This window comes from Xiphophorus couchianus, chromosome 7 (genome assembly GCF_001444195.1).
Source record: "Xiphophorus couchianus chromosome 7, X_couchianus-1.0, whole genome shotgun sequence".
Classification (NCBI taxonomy): Eukaryota; Metazoa; Chordata; class Actinopteri; order Cyprinodontiformes; family Poeciliidae; genus Xiphophorus; species Xiphophorus couchianus.
The window spans coordinates 33343938-33360516 of record NC_040234.1 but is presented as its reverse complement, the minus strand read 5'-3'; the positions used below and the strand labels follow the sequence as shown (position 1 = coordinate 33360516).

The 16579-nt window shown below is 38.5% G+C and overlaps 2 protein-coding genes and 1 long non-coding RNA gene across 4 annotated transcripts in view; 1 reads left to right on the top strand and 2 right to left on the bottom strand.

Annotated features, from left to right (window-relative positions):
* The window catches only part of parp4 (poly (ADP-ribose) polymerase family, member 4), a 39803-nt gene extending 28730 nt beyond the window's left edge, over positions 1 to 11073 (top strand). The window contains exons 45-53 of one of the 2 annotated variants that reach the window (XM_028022153.1): positions 1896 to 1934; positions 2752 to 2769; positions 3496 to 3749; positions 3813 to 4510; positions 4544 to 4799; positions 4908 to 4968; positions 6067 to 6169; positions 6684 to 6816; positions 9794 to 11073. In XM_028022153.1, the coding sequence (XP_027877954.1) occupies positions 1896 to 1934; positions 2752 to 2769; positions 3496 to 3749; positions 3813 to 4510; positions 4544 to 4799; positions 4908 to 4968; positions 6067 to 6169; positions 6684 to 6816; positions 9794 to 10001 (1770 nt within the window). In that variant the 3' untranslated portion in view covers positions 10002 to 11073. Of the gene's footprint in view, positions 1 to 1895; positions 1935 to 2751; positions 2770 to 3495; positions 3750 to 3812; positions 4800 to 4907; positions 4969 to 6066; positions 6170 to 6683; positions 6817 to 9793 lie in introns of both variants that reach the window. The other variant, XM_028022154.1, reaches the window with a different exon arrangement.
* Positions 126 to 3590, bottom strand: LOC114147644 (uncharacterized). The gene is made up of 2 exons (XR_003596093.1): positions 2924 to 3590; positions 126 to 295 (listed from the first exon to the last, which is right to left on the bottom strand). It is a non-coding gene; the product is annotated as an uncharacterized LOC114147644 (long non-coding RNA).
* Positions 11074 to 14354: 3281 nt separating the features above from the next.
* The window catches only part of ttn.2 (titin, tandem duplicate 2), a 219604-nt gene continuing 217379 nt past the window's right edge, over positions 14355 to 16579 (bottom strand). Inside the window, exons 249-250 of the mRNA XM_028024223.1 lie at positions 16226 to 16513; positions 14355 to 15672 (exon numbers count right to left, since the gene is read on the bottom strand). Of these exons, the coding sequence (XP_027880024.1) occupies positions 15380 to 15672; positions 16226 to 16513 (581 nt within the window). The 3' untranslated portion in view covers positions 14355 to 15379. The remainder of the gene's footprint in view (positions 15673 to 16225; positions 16514 to 16579) is intronic.

Genomic DNA, 16579 nt, shown 5'->3' with positions numbered 1-16579 from the left:
ATTTTCTCTAAGTGGCAGCTAGGTATTGATTATTTATTTATTTTTGGCATTTTAGATAAACAAACACTTCAACTAATAAAACCTGATCAGCACTGATCAGGTGAAATTAACTCACTTTCTGCTTGTGTTTCTTTTACAGAGACGTGAGATCCCCCAGGTAGAAGTACAAACCTTCACACACATTTATTGATATGACTTTTTATTTAATATGGCTTTCACTTTACAGCATGGTCAGAGTTTCATCTGGGTCTTATTTAGTGATAATGCTCAACAAAAACCAGTACTCATGGAGTATCTAAAAGGCTTCAACTTTGACCCCTTACAGTTTTTCTGGGACTTTTACTTCATCTTTCCCATTTGTCGTATGCATTTTATCTGTGGGATAACTAGGTTATCTAAACAGGTTTGATGCTTTAGCTTCAACGATCCAGTTAATGCAGGTCTAAGGACAGTCAAACCAATGGAGCCTTGACATCAGATGGGATTGATGGATGTTAAATGAACTATGACAATCATGACTCCTTTCCTCTCTCCTCCACAGAGAAGGGAGCTCCAATCCCAGAAGTGAAAATTAATAAAATTATAACTTATAACCGCCAAAAAAGATTTTATGGAGAAGCACAGAAGGGTACCAGTACAGTTACGCTGGTTCCTATAACTGTCCTTACAGGATTTTTATGGTGTCATTATAATGTATTTTCTCCAGATGACTTCAGCTAAATAAGCCAGGTGCTGATCATATCATTTAGTATTTTAACTCACTTTCTGTCTCTGCTTTCTACTTGTTTTTTTTTTTACAGACACCTGAAGAGAGCGAGGACGATGTAAGAACCTTCACACACAGATCTAGTTTCTGGCTCTGATGTTTTTATTGATGTTTTCACTACAGGATATTTACAGATGATTCAAAGATTTTATGGAGAAGCACAAAAGCGTACCAGTACAGTTATACTGGTTCCTATAACTGTCCTTACAGGGTTTTTATGGTGTCATTATTATGTATTTTCTCTAAGTGGCAGCTAGGTATTGATTATTTTTTCTATTAAAGTTAAGGAAGAGTTACAGCCAGAAGGAATGTATCCTTAGTATTTTACTTGAACAGTGATTTCAATTAATGCAACATAAGTGATCAAGTGTAGATCATTCCTTTCTAATTCACTTTCCTGCTTTCTGCTTGTTTCTTTTACAGTCATCTGAAGAGATTGATGTTGATGTAAGAACCTTCACACACAGATCTAGTATCTGGTTCTAATGTTTTTATTGATATGACTTTCACTTTACATCTGGGTCTTATTTAGTGATAATGCTTAACAAACACCAGTACTCATGGAGTCTCTGTAAAGTCTTCAACTATGACCCCTTACAGTTTTTCTGGGACTTTTACTTCATCTTTCCAACTAGTTGGATGCATTTCCTCTGTGGGATAACTAGGTTATCTAAACAGGTTTGATGCTTTAGCTTCAGCGATTAAGTTAATGCAGGTCTAAGGACAGTCAAACCAATGGAGCCTTGACATCAGATGGGATTGATGGATGTTAAATGAACTGTGACAGTCATGACTCCTTTCCTCTCTCCTCCACAGAGAAGGGAGCTTCAATCCCAGAAATAAAAATGAATAAAATTATAACTCATAACTGCCAAAAAAGATTTCATGGACAAGCACAAAAGGTTACCAGTACAGTTATACTGATACTATGACTCCCAAATGTTACAGCAGTTACTCTTTAAAACTTACATAATCAACTTAAATTCAGTCAATTGGACTTGATTTGGAAAGACACATGAAATCAAGGAAACTGACATTAAGCAATTTTTTTATTGTAATTCCAACCTGTGTATTTTTATGGAAAATGGAAATGCAGCTCCTGAACTTGAATGTTATGTTTCTGTTACAGATGATGTATGATGATATTGTCCTGCCTGTTCATCATGAGGTAACAAGGAGCTTCCATCACCGTTGTTATTTTAGCTACTTCTTTACAGTTTGTTACTTTAGGCTGTTATTTCTCAGTCTCTTGAAGGGCACATAGAGCAAACCAACAGATGTTTACACTTTATCTGGAGTTCATTTGTGACATACTCTCAGAATACCTCTGTGAAAGATATTTAAACTAGAAGCATACACATGCCGTGCTTGCGTTCTTAACTACCTACAGACAGGGCACTTACAGGCTAACTATAGGTTAGCTTTCACTTTACAATATTGTCAATGTTACAGCTGGGTCTGAGTGGGAGGTTATACTGAAGAACCAGTACTTGTGGGGAAACTTTAAACTACCTCTAACCAGGTTTTTAAGCCCCTTAGAATATTTTTATGGGATCTTTTATTTCATCTTTCCCGTTAGTTAAATGCATCTTCACAATGAGGTTCAAAACCAGGCCTGTTTGCATAAACTAGGTGTGGTGCTTTAGCGATCCAGAGAAGCTAGCTTCTAGCTTCACTGTCCTTAGTGAATAATAGAGATAATAGAGATTGACGTCAGATGGGATTGGTGTTTGTTAAATACTGTAACGATTGTGAATCCTTATTCCCACTGTTGTATTTAGCTTCTTCTTGACAGTTTGTTGGCTGTTAAATGAACTTTGGCAATCATGACTCCTTTCCTCTCTCCTCCACAGAGAAGGAGCTCCTTCTCTGTAGAGGAGAGAGGGGAGGAGTCCTGGCATTTTAATATGAAGTACAACTAATAAACTTTAAGCAATAAGTGATCAGGTGCAGATTATACCTTTCCGCTTGTGTTTCTTTTACAGAGATCTGAAGAGACTGAGGTAGAAGCACAAACCTTCACACACGAATCTAGTATTTGTATCAAATGGCTCAGATGTTTTTAACTGATATAACTTTCACTTTGGAGAACAATCAATGTTTCAGATGGGTCTTATTTAATGGTAATACTTAAAAAAACCAGTACCTATAAAGTACCTATATTGAAACTTTAAGCTGCTTATAGGCAGTGGTATGAACTTGCAATTTTTTCTGGAGCATTTTAATTCACCTTTCTCATTAGTTGAATGTATTATTAATGTCAGAACCAAAACCAGGCCTGTTTACATAAATATTTCCTAATGTTTAGATCAGTCTGACTCGTGTAAAGGGAGATACTATTAGGATAAAAAAAAGTCTATAGTTGTGTTATTATGAAGTGGGGATAATGACAGCTCATTCTGAAAGGAGCTCAAAATGGACAGAACTGACCAGATTCATATCTCATTATCTAAGAATGATTTTGTGCAAAAAATGTAATGAAGATGATTTGTATCACCCATAGTCCTGTCTTAACCTGTTCAGGAGAGCATAAAAGGTCGCCTTTAAGCAAAATAAGCACCAAGTAATGAATAAAATTGTCCATCCAGGCAATGTCCTGCACAGATTTTTAGTTTCTGTTTATGGTCCACATAAATATTTAACTTAAACTGAAGAAATGGCATCCAGCAATCAGAGTTATTTAAGATATTTATGTTTAAGGTTCTTGTGTCTGAATTTCTCTGCTGCAGATGGGTATGTCTGTTGCTCCCGGGTCCTCCAGGAGTGGATATGCCCTTTTTTCTGCCACACCACTACCGCAAGGACAGTTATTCGCTGGTTCTGCACCCCCACCTGCTTTTTTTGGAGCCTCACCTGCTGGTTCTGCCCCCTCATCTACTGGTTTTGGACCCCCACTTGCTGGTACCGGAGGCTTATTTGGTTGTTCTGGAGCCCCACCTGCTGGTTCTGCAGCCCCAACTTCTTTTTCTGGAGCCCCACCTGCTGGTTCTGCCCCCTCATCTACTGGTTTTGGACCCCCACTTGCTGGTACCGGAGGCTTATTTGGTTGTTTTGGAACCTCACCTGCTGGTTCTGCCCCCTCATCTACTGGTTTAGGAACCACATATGGTGGTTTTGGACTCCCACTTGCTGGTACTGGAGGCTCATCATTTTTGTTTGGGTCTACATCAACAGCTTCTTTGAAATCATCTTCGCTATTTCCATCATCAGTTCAGCCATTATCAGGGAATTGGTCCAAAACAAGCTCTCTTGCCAATATAAGTCCAGCATTATTTGGGAAACCTCTCTCATTATCTGGATCTCCAAGTACAGGCTCCATTTTTTCCAGGGTGTCACTTACAGAACGTAGTGCTGTACAGCAGAAAGCCACACCTGATTCTGCAGGCGAAGCTCCTTTGACACGTTTAGAATCTGAATGTTTTGCAAACCAAGAAGAGGAACTCTCAGCATTCCAAGGCAATGGAGGACGCACAATGTTGTATCAGGTTCCAGAATCTGATCCAAAACCTCCCCATCGTCTTAGTTTTCTTAGAGATTTAAGTCGAGTGCGCAATGGCGCTCCAACACCTCTCTCTGAAGTGGGCTCCATCCAACTGGACCGCAGAGTAGCTCCACCACTACCTCTTCAAGTATTTAGTGAAGCTTCACTACCTCCCCTTCAAGTAACTAGAGGAGGTCGTCCACCTCCACCTGCAATGCGCAAAGGGGCTCCTCCACCTCCAGGACCCAGTGGAGCTCCTCCTCCTCCAGTTGCAGTGCAAAATGGAGCTCCTCCTCCACCTCCATGGGTCTTTGGAGCTCCTCCTCCACTTCAAGGGGCCATTGGAGTTCCTCACCCACCTCCAGGACCCAGTGGAGCTCCTCCTCCACCTCCATGGGTCTTTGGAGCTCCTCCTCCACCTCCAGTGGCCAGTGAAGCTCCACTACCTCCCCCTAGTCTTCTTCACAGGCCCTTCTGTGCATTAAGTTCAAATCTAATGGATGGTCTGGTTTGTCAAGCATATGATATACAGCCACATCATCCATCCTTTGAGTGAGTTCTTGAACACACAAACCATTCTATCTTTATAAGCACTGAGCTGATATTTTTCCATCTTATTACCTGGAATTGAGTCTTTTGTGCTGTGTGATGTTGGTGCAGGGCTCCAGACCCAGAAGAGCAGAAGCTGAAGTGGATTAAGATCTTCCAACTGCAGCAGGCGGTAAGATGTTTTACTCCGTTGTTTAAATTGGTCCAAAGCTCAGAGAAGAAACTTGTATCATGAATCATACATATAAAAAGATCTCCATCTATATTTTATTTTATTAAGTAACAAAAACTTCTGCTCAATTCCAGTATGTTTGTCTAGAAAGTCCTGTTTGTTTGTGTAAGTGTGAATAATCAAACTCTGATGCGAACCAAAAACCTGAACTCTGGTCCATCTACAAACTTCTGTCTCAGTTCGGTTGAAGTGACTTCTGGTGTGGTTTGAATGCGAACGCCACGCGAACCAGAGACCGCTCCAAAAGCAGGAAGCGGACGATAGTGCAGGGCATTCGGGGTAAATACGACCAAAACAAATGCGTGTCTGGAGCTAGTAGGAGAAATGACTCGTGGTCTTTTATCAATGACAGAAGAGAAATCCTACAACTGCTAAAATCTGACTCTACTCCATTTTTATTTACATTGTCTGAAGAAGGAAGATGCACTCAGCTTCTTTTTCAGAAGTTTTTGTGTCATTTCCTTCAGCGGTTCTTGGTGCAGCACCACCACAGACGAAGAGGGGAACAGGTTTTTCTATTAGTTTTGATCGTATGATAGTGCAGAGCGAAAGCAAACTGCACCGTAAGAAAATGTAACAAGCGTTACAATTTGCTACTGTTTGGACTAATATTTAGCTGTTGGACAGATGGACTCGTATCTAACTCTACATTACTGGAGTCAGGCAGTTGTTGCTATGAGGTCCAAACAATGTTATTATTATAGAGGTCTTTGTTATTTTAAAGAATGTAAGTTTCTTCAAACGTTCCAAGCAAACGTAAAACATGCTGTAAGATCTGCAGTGAATTGATCTGAATTGATCAGTCTCAATATGCTTCAACATTACCTGTGGTGTCCCATAAGCCTCAATACTTTGTATAAGATTGTTTATTATGTATGTTAATGAGATATGTCCTGCTTTTGTCACAACTGCACTTTTCTCTCTAAATGTCATGGATGCAGAAACAAATGATTACGGGTTTTTTTATTTTATTGAGCAAAAATATTTAGCTTCAACCTTTCTGAGTTGTAACTTGTGTTAATCTTCTGTGTGCTGCAGGACGGATACTGGGAGTTAACTGTTGAGCTGGGAAAACTGGTCAATGTCAACGTGGATGCGTTTGCTAACGTGTTCCTGAAGAACAAAGGCATTCATTCTCTGGGTGAGCGTTCACATTAAGCTCTGTGTGGAAGAGCTGTTAGCGTTAAGATGTTCATTGATCTAATTTTTTTTACTATTTATCTTTTAGAGCAGTGGTTCTCAAAGTGTGGGGCGTGCCCCCTAGGGGGGCACTGTGCCATTGCAGGGGGGGCGCGAGAAGCGGTATGGATGAATGAAAAGAAAAAACAGTTACGCAAAAGTGTTTCACTGTAAAGATGGTTTGTAGTTTGTTTTGTTGCAACCTGAAGTGTGAAATAAACTTCAGTGGAGTTTGAAAACAAAATATGCTTAGAGGTTTATGTCTGGTTGAACGATGTGTGTGTCCAGTTGATTCTTTTTTTTTCTTTTTGGGGGGCGAGGGGATTTTATTGTAATCCATAAGGGGGCCCAGAAGAAAATCTTTGGGAACCACTGTTCTAGAGAAAGATTAAAATAAACTTGGTGGTTTTAAATCTCAGTCTACTTTTGTTTTACTCCAGTGTTGTAACTGAACCGTGTGGATGTTTATGTTACAGGTGCGAAGGCCAACGCAGGCATCCGGAGGCTGGTGGCGACTCTGTTGGTTCTGCAGCTGATGAGGGAGGAGGAGCTGGAGGAAGGAAAACTCCTGCAGAGTTTGTTTAACCTGAAGGAGCCGACTGGGTCCAGGTCAGAACCGCAACAGAATACAAAGACACATGAGAAGAACCCGGTCACACAGACATGAACATGGAAATTTAATTGAGTTGGTCATAAAAGTGATTTTTAAAATGACTAATCTGAGTAGTGGATTGCTCTTAGCTTAGCAGAACATTGAATGAAAACGGACCAAAACAGAACCAGACCTGGTCCAGGTGGAAAGTAAATAGCTTCTACAGACCCAGAGGTCCATCTGTAAGGAGCATCAGGAACATTGATCCAAACACTCAAGTTCTGGAACATGTTAGCTAAACTTCATATTTCTACCATCCAGGAAACGATTAATCAGATTAATCGTGACGAATCAATTATTGAAATAATCGTTAACTAATCTGATAATCAATTAATCATAAAATGAAGTACACCGACACAAAAAAGGAGTTTTGCTGAAGAAACAACACACTCAACAATAAGTAAGCCACAATTTAACCAAAACAATCCTTTGCTACAAATGATCAAGCGAACATTAAAGAAATGCTGTTATTACATTTTACACAATAAAATGTTTATTTTCTTATTTTAAAAAGGAATTACATTTTTGTTTATTTGCATTTTTTTATGTATTTCTAATATTGTATATAAAAAAGCCTTATTAGACAAAAAATCAGCAGAATGTGCCAATTTTTCTCATCCAATTAATTAAAATCAAAATAATAATCGATGGAATAATAAATTACTGATATAATCGTTAGCTGCAGTCCTAATACCATCACAGCTGCATACAGTTTTCAATGAGTTCTCAGGGCTTTCCACCTGCTGTAATAGGAGTAAACTATTTGTATTGATTATTTCAGTAATTTATTATTTTAATGATTAATCAGATAAGAATTATGTACAAAATGACACATTAATCAACATAAATTTAACTTAACATACAATACTAAAGCAAATATATATTAATTTTTTATATGTACAATGGACCAGTACTTGACTAAATGTATAATGTAAGATAACGTGTAGCTGCCCGCTGGCCTGAAATAAGGGGAAAATAACCTTGAAACTGCAAAACCTCTTCAGCCAACATGCTAACGGTTTCTAACAATTAGCCTAATGGCAGCCAGCATTTTATATTTACGCATTAATATCTCAAAATAGAATATCAACAAAATAATGTTTTAAACTTAGAAAAAAATCCCTAAAAATTACTTAAGGACATGACCCACCTGTGACAATAGAAATCAGGTTTTTAGCAGTTTATCAGGTATATATCGCAACATATATTGTTATTGGTTTACATATTATATTATACACTGCCTGGCCAAAAAAAAAGTCGCCTCCTGGATTTAACTAAGCAAATAGGTACAAGCCTCCTATTGGATAAGTACTGCATAGGCGATTATCTTTCAGCTGACAACAAGTTATTTAACCCCAGGTGATGCAATGAGTAACTCCTCATTTCTTAAACAACCATGGCAAAAGACACATCCTGTGGTCGTGGAAAAGACGTTAGTCTGTTTAAGAAGGGTCAAATCATTGGCATGCATCAAGCAGAGAAAACATGTAAGGAGATTCCAGAAACTACTAGAATTGGGTTAAGAACAGTCCAACGCATCATTAAAAACTGGAAGGATGGTGGGGAACCATCGTCTTCCAGGAAGAAATGTGGTCGGAAAAAAATCCTGAATGATCGTGATCGGCGATTACTTAAAGGTTTGGTCAAATCAAATCGAAGAAAAACAACAGCAGAACTCAGGAGTATGTTTAATTGTGAACGCAAAAGCATTTCCACACACACAATGCGAAGGGAACTCAAGGGGTTGGGATTGAACAGCTGTGTAGCCGTAAGAAAACCTCTAATCAGTAAGGCTAACCAGAAAAAAAGGCTTCACTTTGCTAGGGAGCAGAAAGATTGGACTCTGGAGGAATGGAAGAGAGTCATGTGGTCTGATGAGTCCAGATTTACCCTGTTCCAGAGTGATGGGTGCATCAGGGTAAGAAGAGAGGCAGGTGAAGTGATGCACCCATCATGCCTAGTGCCTACTGTACAAGCCTGTGGGGGCAGTGCTATGATCTGGGGTTGCTGCAGTTGGTCAGGTCTAGGTTCAGCACATTGTGTGCCCAAAGAATGAGGTCAGCTGACTACCTGAATATACTGAATGACCAGGTTATTCCATCAATGGATTTTGTCTTCCCAAATGGAACGGGCATATTCCAAGATGACAATACCAGGATTCATCGGGCTCACATTGTGAAAGAGTGGTTCAGGGAGCATGAGACATCTTTTTCACACATGGATTGGCCACCACAGAGTCCAGACCTTAACCCCATTGAGAATCTTTGGGATGTGCTGGAGAAGGCTTTGTGCAGTGGTCAGACTCTCCCATCATCAATACAAGATCTTGGTGAAAGATTAATGCAACACTGGATGGAAATAAATCTTGTGACACTGCAGAAGCTTATTGAAACAATGCCACAGTGAATGCGGGCTGTAATCAAAGCTAAAGGCGGTCCAACAAAATATTAGAGAGTGTGACCATTTTTTGGTGGCGACTTTTTTTTTGGCCAGGCAGTTTATTATATTATATATTGTGGTCATTTTAACCTTTCCTCACAAAAATTAAAACAGAAAAAAAAACATACAATACTGAAAAAAAACGAGACAAAATAAGTACAGAAATAGATGAACAATATTTAAATTTCTATCAATGGCAGGAACATAAAGTGTAGGCTGGAGAAAGTCTAGATAAAACCCTTTATTACACCGTCTCTTTGTTATATATAAAGCTGAAATTTTCCTCTATATTTTCTAAAACATATCTCCAAGTAATTCCTGCTAAGTCCGTAGACAAAATGATTTAAGAAAACATAATCAGCCCTTATGTACTAAACTCTGTTTAGTAAATTATGTATGTATATTTTTTGTACATTTTTGGCTTAATTACTTGCATGAGCAGAGATGTGAGTGTTTGCTTCCAGGTCAGTGTTTCTGAATGTTTTCCCCCTGCAGGTCTGAGCGCTGGCAGCAGGTGAAGAAGGCAGTGGACTGGGTGCGTTGGGCCGACCGGGAGTATCCGTGCGCCTGCAGCCGGCTGGAGTTCGGCTGGAGCTGGGAGTCTTCCACCCGCCAGCTGCTGGGCTTCGAACGCTTCCCCCCGTTCTCACCGCTCATCAGCCTGGAGCTGCAGAAGACCGCAGCGCCGCTGGCCATCCACTGAGGAAATGATGCAACATTTTCTGAAAGTCATATATCAATTTGTATTTTGTTTTGCTTTTTTATCTGCTTTGGTTTGTGTTTATGTGCAAAGAGGTGAAGATGATCAAAAATTACATGACAAAATATTTAAATATTTGATCATTTTAAAACATGAGAGGAAGGAAGAAAAAGATTTATGTTTCATCCACTTAAATGATACAAATGGATAAATAGAATTAGAAACAAAACCGTTATTAATCACAAACTGGAGAACATAATTGATGGCACAATGTGAACATCTTCCTCCCTAATAAATTCAGAAATGGTGGATTGCTATTATCTTAAAAACTAACAAGAATAGATTAAAATGTGTTTGATACTTTTGGAGTTTAATTCTTGTTGTGTTTTCAAACTAATTTTTTGGGAGAAATTAGCTAATTTTTGAACTCACTTTCAGATTTTACTTTTATCTGGAGATGGCTTAGATCTCAAATATATATATTTTTTTCTTTATCTTTTGTTATTTTTTAAGGGGGGTTAAGGCGCCTTTGGTTTTACAAACTGCTTTACATATAAAATCAGTATTCACATGGAAATGGTTGCATGCATCGGAAAAACAAACAGCAAAAATAATCTGTACCTATTTTCAGTATCAGTTAATCTAAAGCAACATTATTTTTCACCATCTATGACAGTAACCTGTTAAAATAAAATTTCAACGGCTCTTTAAGTACTTTATTCAGTTATTATGTCAACAAAATCATCCAAAGAATTCTAAGGTGGCTTGTTTTTATACCCGTGTTTATTGAATCTGTAATCATTTTTATTCGACTGATTAAAGTAATCTGAAAATGTTTTTTTTATTTAATTCTTTTATGGCATTTGGGTAATGGTCAGAAAATTAAATGAACAAAGCCAAAGTTCTGACCATGAATTTGTTTCAATCATCTCATCTTGTGATTCTCTTATTGAAACTTTGACATTTTTGATGAATGAATTTATACAAATTAACTGTTTTGAATGCATTTTTAATCAACTTACTGTCTTTGTTGACCTATTCATAGCAAAATTCGAATAAATTACTAATATAGCAATTGTAACTTTCAAATTATTTCATTTCCTGGGTATCGGTGTCTGTTTTGTTCAATGTGAAATTTAGATCTAAAATACAATTATTTTCTGGGCAGTAGTTGGTGCAATGTGAATAAAAAGTAAAGTTACCTTGCCAATGTGTTCATGAGTGAAGTGAGCCTCTGGGGATGTTGGTGCACGGATATGTTGGTAAGTAAATTAAAGATGCCAACCTAAGATTGTTTTGTATAGGCAATGTTTGGTTTTATATGTTGTTTCTGAGTTTGACCCGCTTTTGCATCAACCCAGGTAAATACCTCAACGACTAATTCTCTGAGCTTTAGCATTTTCCCGACTTAAAGAAATGCTTCATAAAATGAATATAAAATAATGGGGATAAAGCTGATTTAGAGATATTTCAATTTTTTTTAATCCCATGTTATTTCAAAAGAAATCTCGCGATATCTTTTCTAATCTCATCCCCACTCTAGAAGGTTCGCGCTGTTGTACAGTTGACAGTTGAGGGGGGTAAAAAGACAGTTGAGAGCTGGCAATTTTTGGAGAAAGTTGACAGAGTTGTTCCTGAAAAGGTATTAACATCTGGATATGATTTGAGTCTCGAGGTATACTGAAAATGTTTACACAGTTATATAATGGGGCAAAGCATCGTGTATTGATAGCGAAGCCCCAGTGGCCTTTTCCTTAGTATCGAAGTTATGCTAAGCTAGTAGAAATGTTGGACAGAATGTTGGCCAATGTTACAGTTTGAAGGAATTATCTTGAGTACAAATAAACATGGTGGTTTTAAATCTCAGTCTACTTTTGTTTTACTCCAGTGTTGTAACTGAACCGTGTGGATGTTTATGTTACAGGTGCGAAGGCCAACGCAGGCATCCGGAGGCTGGTGGCGACTCTGTTGGTTCTGCAGCTGATGAGGGAGGAGGAGCTGGAGGAAGGAAAACTGCTGCAGAGTTTGTTTGACCTGAAGGAGCCGACTGGGTCCAGGTCAGAACCGCAACAGAATACAAAGACACATGAGGAGAACCCGGTCACACAGACATGAACATGGAAATTTAATTCAGTTGGTCATAAAAGTGATTTTTAAAATGACTAATCTGAACCGTCCCAGTAGTGGAGTGCTCTTAGCTTAGCATACCACCAATGAAAACGGACCAAAACAGAACCAGACCTGGTCCAGGTGGAAAGTAAATCTTCTCTGCAGACCCAGAGGTCCATTTATTAGCAGCATCAGGAACATTGGTGTTATAAATGTTAATATTTTAACACAGACCACAGATATAGAAATTTAAGACTTGTTTATTCATAATGACAATGCTGTTAATTTGATTTAATGGTTTTAGGAAAGATAAATAAAAAAAATTAAGATTTTATGGAGATGGCAAGTTTAATTTGTAAAAGTTTAAAAAAACAATCTTCATAGTTAGATTGTTTTGTAATCATAGCAACAGTCTGATGCTATGAGATTAATTCTTTGAGTTGGAGCTCTGTTTGTTCATAAATATATTTCAGTAATTTGTAGTTATCATTGATTGCTTTTAAAGTTGGCCAATTAAACTACCCCCCAATTTTTTTCCCTAAATCTGTGTTGAAATGCTGTTAGTGGTGCTGATGTTCTTAGAAGGAAGAGGGCCCCATAAATCTAATTCTCCTCAAGGCCGCATACAGTTTTGGACCGGCCCTGCATGATGAGCTTAATCCACTGCTCTGCACATCTCTGTTGGACACAGAGGAACAAAATGGAGATTTAATTTATGTGGCTGTAGTAGCTCTTCCATTTCATGTCTATCAAGTTTTTAATAAGGGCCACAGAGACTGTTTTGGTTTGCTGAGCTTTATGGGACCAGTATTTGATATAGCACAGTTTGAAGCATCATGTCGCCATAAAAAAATAACATTTTTCACTATCTTTGGCAATAACCTTTATCCATATATTATGTCAAAAAAATCGTTCAAAGAATCTTACTAAGATGGTTTGTCTTTGTATCTGTGTTTCTCATGCTGGTGATGGGTTTTTGAGTTTCTCTTTTAAATTTGGGTGATGACGTCAATGACAATCGGAGAATTAAATGAACAAACCCAGCGTTGTGAGCCTGTATTTGTTTTAATCACCTCACCTTGTGAGTCTTTGTTGAAACTTGTCATTTTTGATAAACTTTTGCAAACTGTTTAGATTAAAGAAAACAGATATTAAAGCAACCAGTGCTGAAATAAAACAGACATCTTTAATTAACTTACCAACATATTTGCGCACCAACGTCCCTACAGGTTCACTTCATCTAAACAAGCTCAAATTTCCCAAGAAGTGAGCGGCTGGATCCAAATACTGCCCTGAAATTATTTTTATTTTAGATTTAGATCAATTTCAGTTTCAACAGAAACAAAAATGATAAAAATCTTGAGCATCGATGCTCAAGATTTGCTACTTCAGTAATTTATTCACAATTTGCCACTATTTATTCACTTTTTAAACATTGAATCATGGTGAAAAAAGCAGAGGAAACAAAGCAGGAGGTTGATTAAAACTAAATTGAATTTTGTATGTTGTAAACAGCCTAAGTAAAAATATCAGGCAACATAGCTTGTTATTCACAAATAGTCTTTTACCATAGTTCATTGTATAGTTTGTATTTTTACTAAGGAAAACTTGTAAAGTATCTGACTATTATTGGTGAACTTACATGTACCAAAAAACATGTAAGTGCATAAACACGCTAAGGAACATGTTAATGATACTTTGGCCTTGTTTTTACCTTCCAGCATTGTGAGACTGTAAACTGTCATGGTTAAAAAAGTCGTAATATTATGGTTCATGGTAGAAAGACAGAAAGTACAGTATGTCTTATGTTACATATTAAAAAACGGTCTATACTATGAATGGTGGTGAAAAATGTCATACTATGCTATGTCATGGTAAAAAAAAATCCAGCCTATCAGACTATACTAGGAATTATGGTGAAAAGGCGTCATTCTACATTGAATCATGGTAAAAACAAAAAGTAAAAAAATCATACTACATACTTTGGGTCGTGGTAAATAAAGTTTATAATCTGTTCACTCTGCTGCCTTCGTGTCCCTAAAAAGTCCTGGAGGAAAACCAAACAAATGCTTTCAAATTATGTAGTTTTACTTGTTAGCTCTTATTTATCACATACGTCTAACATAGTAATTAATTAATTGTATTTTTATGTCTTTTATTTACTTTCCCCTCACATTTTATTGCCTTTTATGTTAATGCTGCAGCAGAAAACAATGCAGGACCAAAGAATCAGACAGAGACATCCTGTAGTGCTGATGATCATGCTTTATTAAATCAATAATTGCAGAAAAACTCAAGGAGGCTGCAAAAACACTGAAAGCTACAACTAACTTCAATCCAACAAAGTGCAGGATGACACCAAAGGACACGGCGTGCATTAGCTGTTGTTTGTGGCTGCTGGTCGTCTCATTGGCGCCACCCTGTGGACCGACGGGTGAACCTCTGCAAACTAACACACAAGCACACTGCAGACCTCCGAGAGGCAGCTCTGCTTCTGAAAACGAGCGCCGGCAGGACTCTGGCCAGGTTGATGGAACGACGGAAGAGTCTGAGTCGACGGTCGTTTTCCAGAAGCAGAGCACAAAACAAAACAAAAAAGAAACACTTTGGGCTCAAGCAGTGCAGGCCGCTCGCACTGTGAGCCTGTCATAGAAATGGCAGTATGACATAATCAGTCGGCGCACGAGGTCCAGTCATCCTGCTTGCATGAGGGTAGATGCAAACAGCACTCAGGATCTCGTGCTCCTGTTACAAACTAAAGCGCCACTCCCTTCGCAGCGGCGCGCTCAAAGGTTTTGTCTCCGGTTCATAACATCAACAGGGAGCCTCTCTACCTGTTGAGGCAAACTTAAAGACTTCAACTTATCGTTGAGGCACAGAGTTTAGTTTCCCAGTTTAGCAGGGTATTCGTTCCAACGGAAACTTTCTCCTGTTAAACTATATTTAGTTTCTTTAAGTTTCAGTTAATATTATTGTCATAAATAACAATGCATACATTTCCCATAACCGGTAAACTCGGCTATATACATTATGTACATGTCAAAGAAAAATGGATCAAACATCCTAAGTCATAGTTATCCAATATGGCACATTTTACAACTTTAGACTTTAGTCTAGTTTGGCATAAATTAACGTCAGGTTTGGTACAAAAATAGTTCCTATTTACAAGAATATTCCAGATCCTTATCAAGTAGACTACTGTTTCTCATAAATAAATAAAAAGTCATGAAAGAAGGGAAAAGGGGACATTTGAAATATCATATTATTTGTTTTTACACCGATCGAATGCTGATGTGAACGGTTGCTGAGTCCGATCCGAGCTCATTGGACAGTCTGAGGGTGTAGGCACCGGCGTCCTCCTCCTTCACCCCTGTGATGATGAGGGTGGTCAGGTCCTCCGTGGTCTCGATGTGGAATCGTCCACCCGTGGACAAGTCGATCGTCTTGCCTGAACGGGACCACTCTATGTGCTTGGTGTCGCCGGAGAACGCACAAGCGACCGTCAGGACTTTGCCAGGTTCGATGCTGATGTCCTCTGGCAAAGCTTCGATTCTCGGAGCAGAACCTGAAAGTAGCAGAGTAATTTAAACTTAATAAGAGAGTTACATGAAGGTAAAATAAATAATAATAAAAATAAAACATATTCAGATATTTGCATACTTTTAAATGAGACATATACTTTATTGAACAAGTTAGGAACAAGTTAAGATGTTCATTACATCTTTTGCATAAAAATCATTCTTAGATCATGAGATTTTTTAAGGCGACTTGTTTTTGTAAATCCAAATAAACTGCTGCTGGTCACGACCCCCAAACTCAACGTTTACACTTGCATGTATGGCTGCAAACAGATGTTAAATTATTCAACCCTGCATCTTTGAAAAGCAGAAGGGGAGCCTCCTGCACAACCAACAAGAATCCAGCAAGTGGTTTCTGGATGGTAAGTCAACAACAAAAGTCTTCTCTTTTCCAGCAGCCATTGTACAGCACATTAGAACAGCCAAATAATATGCTGGAGCCCGGCAGAGATTGCTAGTTGTAACTGTTTGGGCTTGGCTGTGGCTGCTGATTACCTAGCAGTGGTCAACAAAAATTCAACAAATGTTGAAGTCTCATACCGATTGCTCTCATTGAGGTTCCCTCCATGTGGGATGTCATTTCTGTGAGACTGCTGGAGCTCATGGCGTACGTCTCAGATGTCATGGAGGACATGCTGGACATTGACATGGTCTCAAACTTCATCTCAGCTGCCATGCTGCTGAAGGAGCTGGACTCCATCATGGATGACATCATTGTCTGGTGGGCAGAGGAGGAAAAGGCCGAAGTCTCCTCCATCGTGTGAATTTCTTTCTTTGTCATCATGGACGAGGCCTTTGATGACTCCTGGTGACTAACCATCATTGACCCTGTTGAAAATTAGTTGGAAAATGAAATATAGAAACTTCATCAATTAACATTCTAAATTAACATTC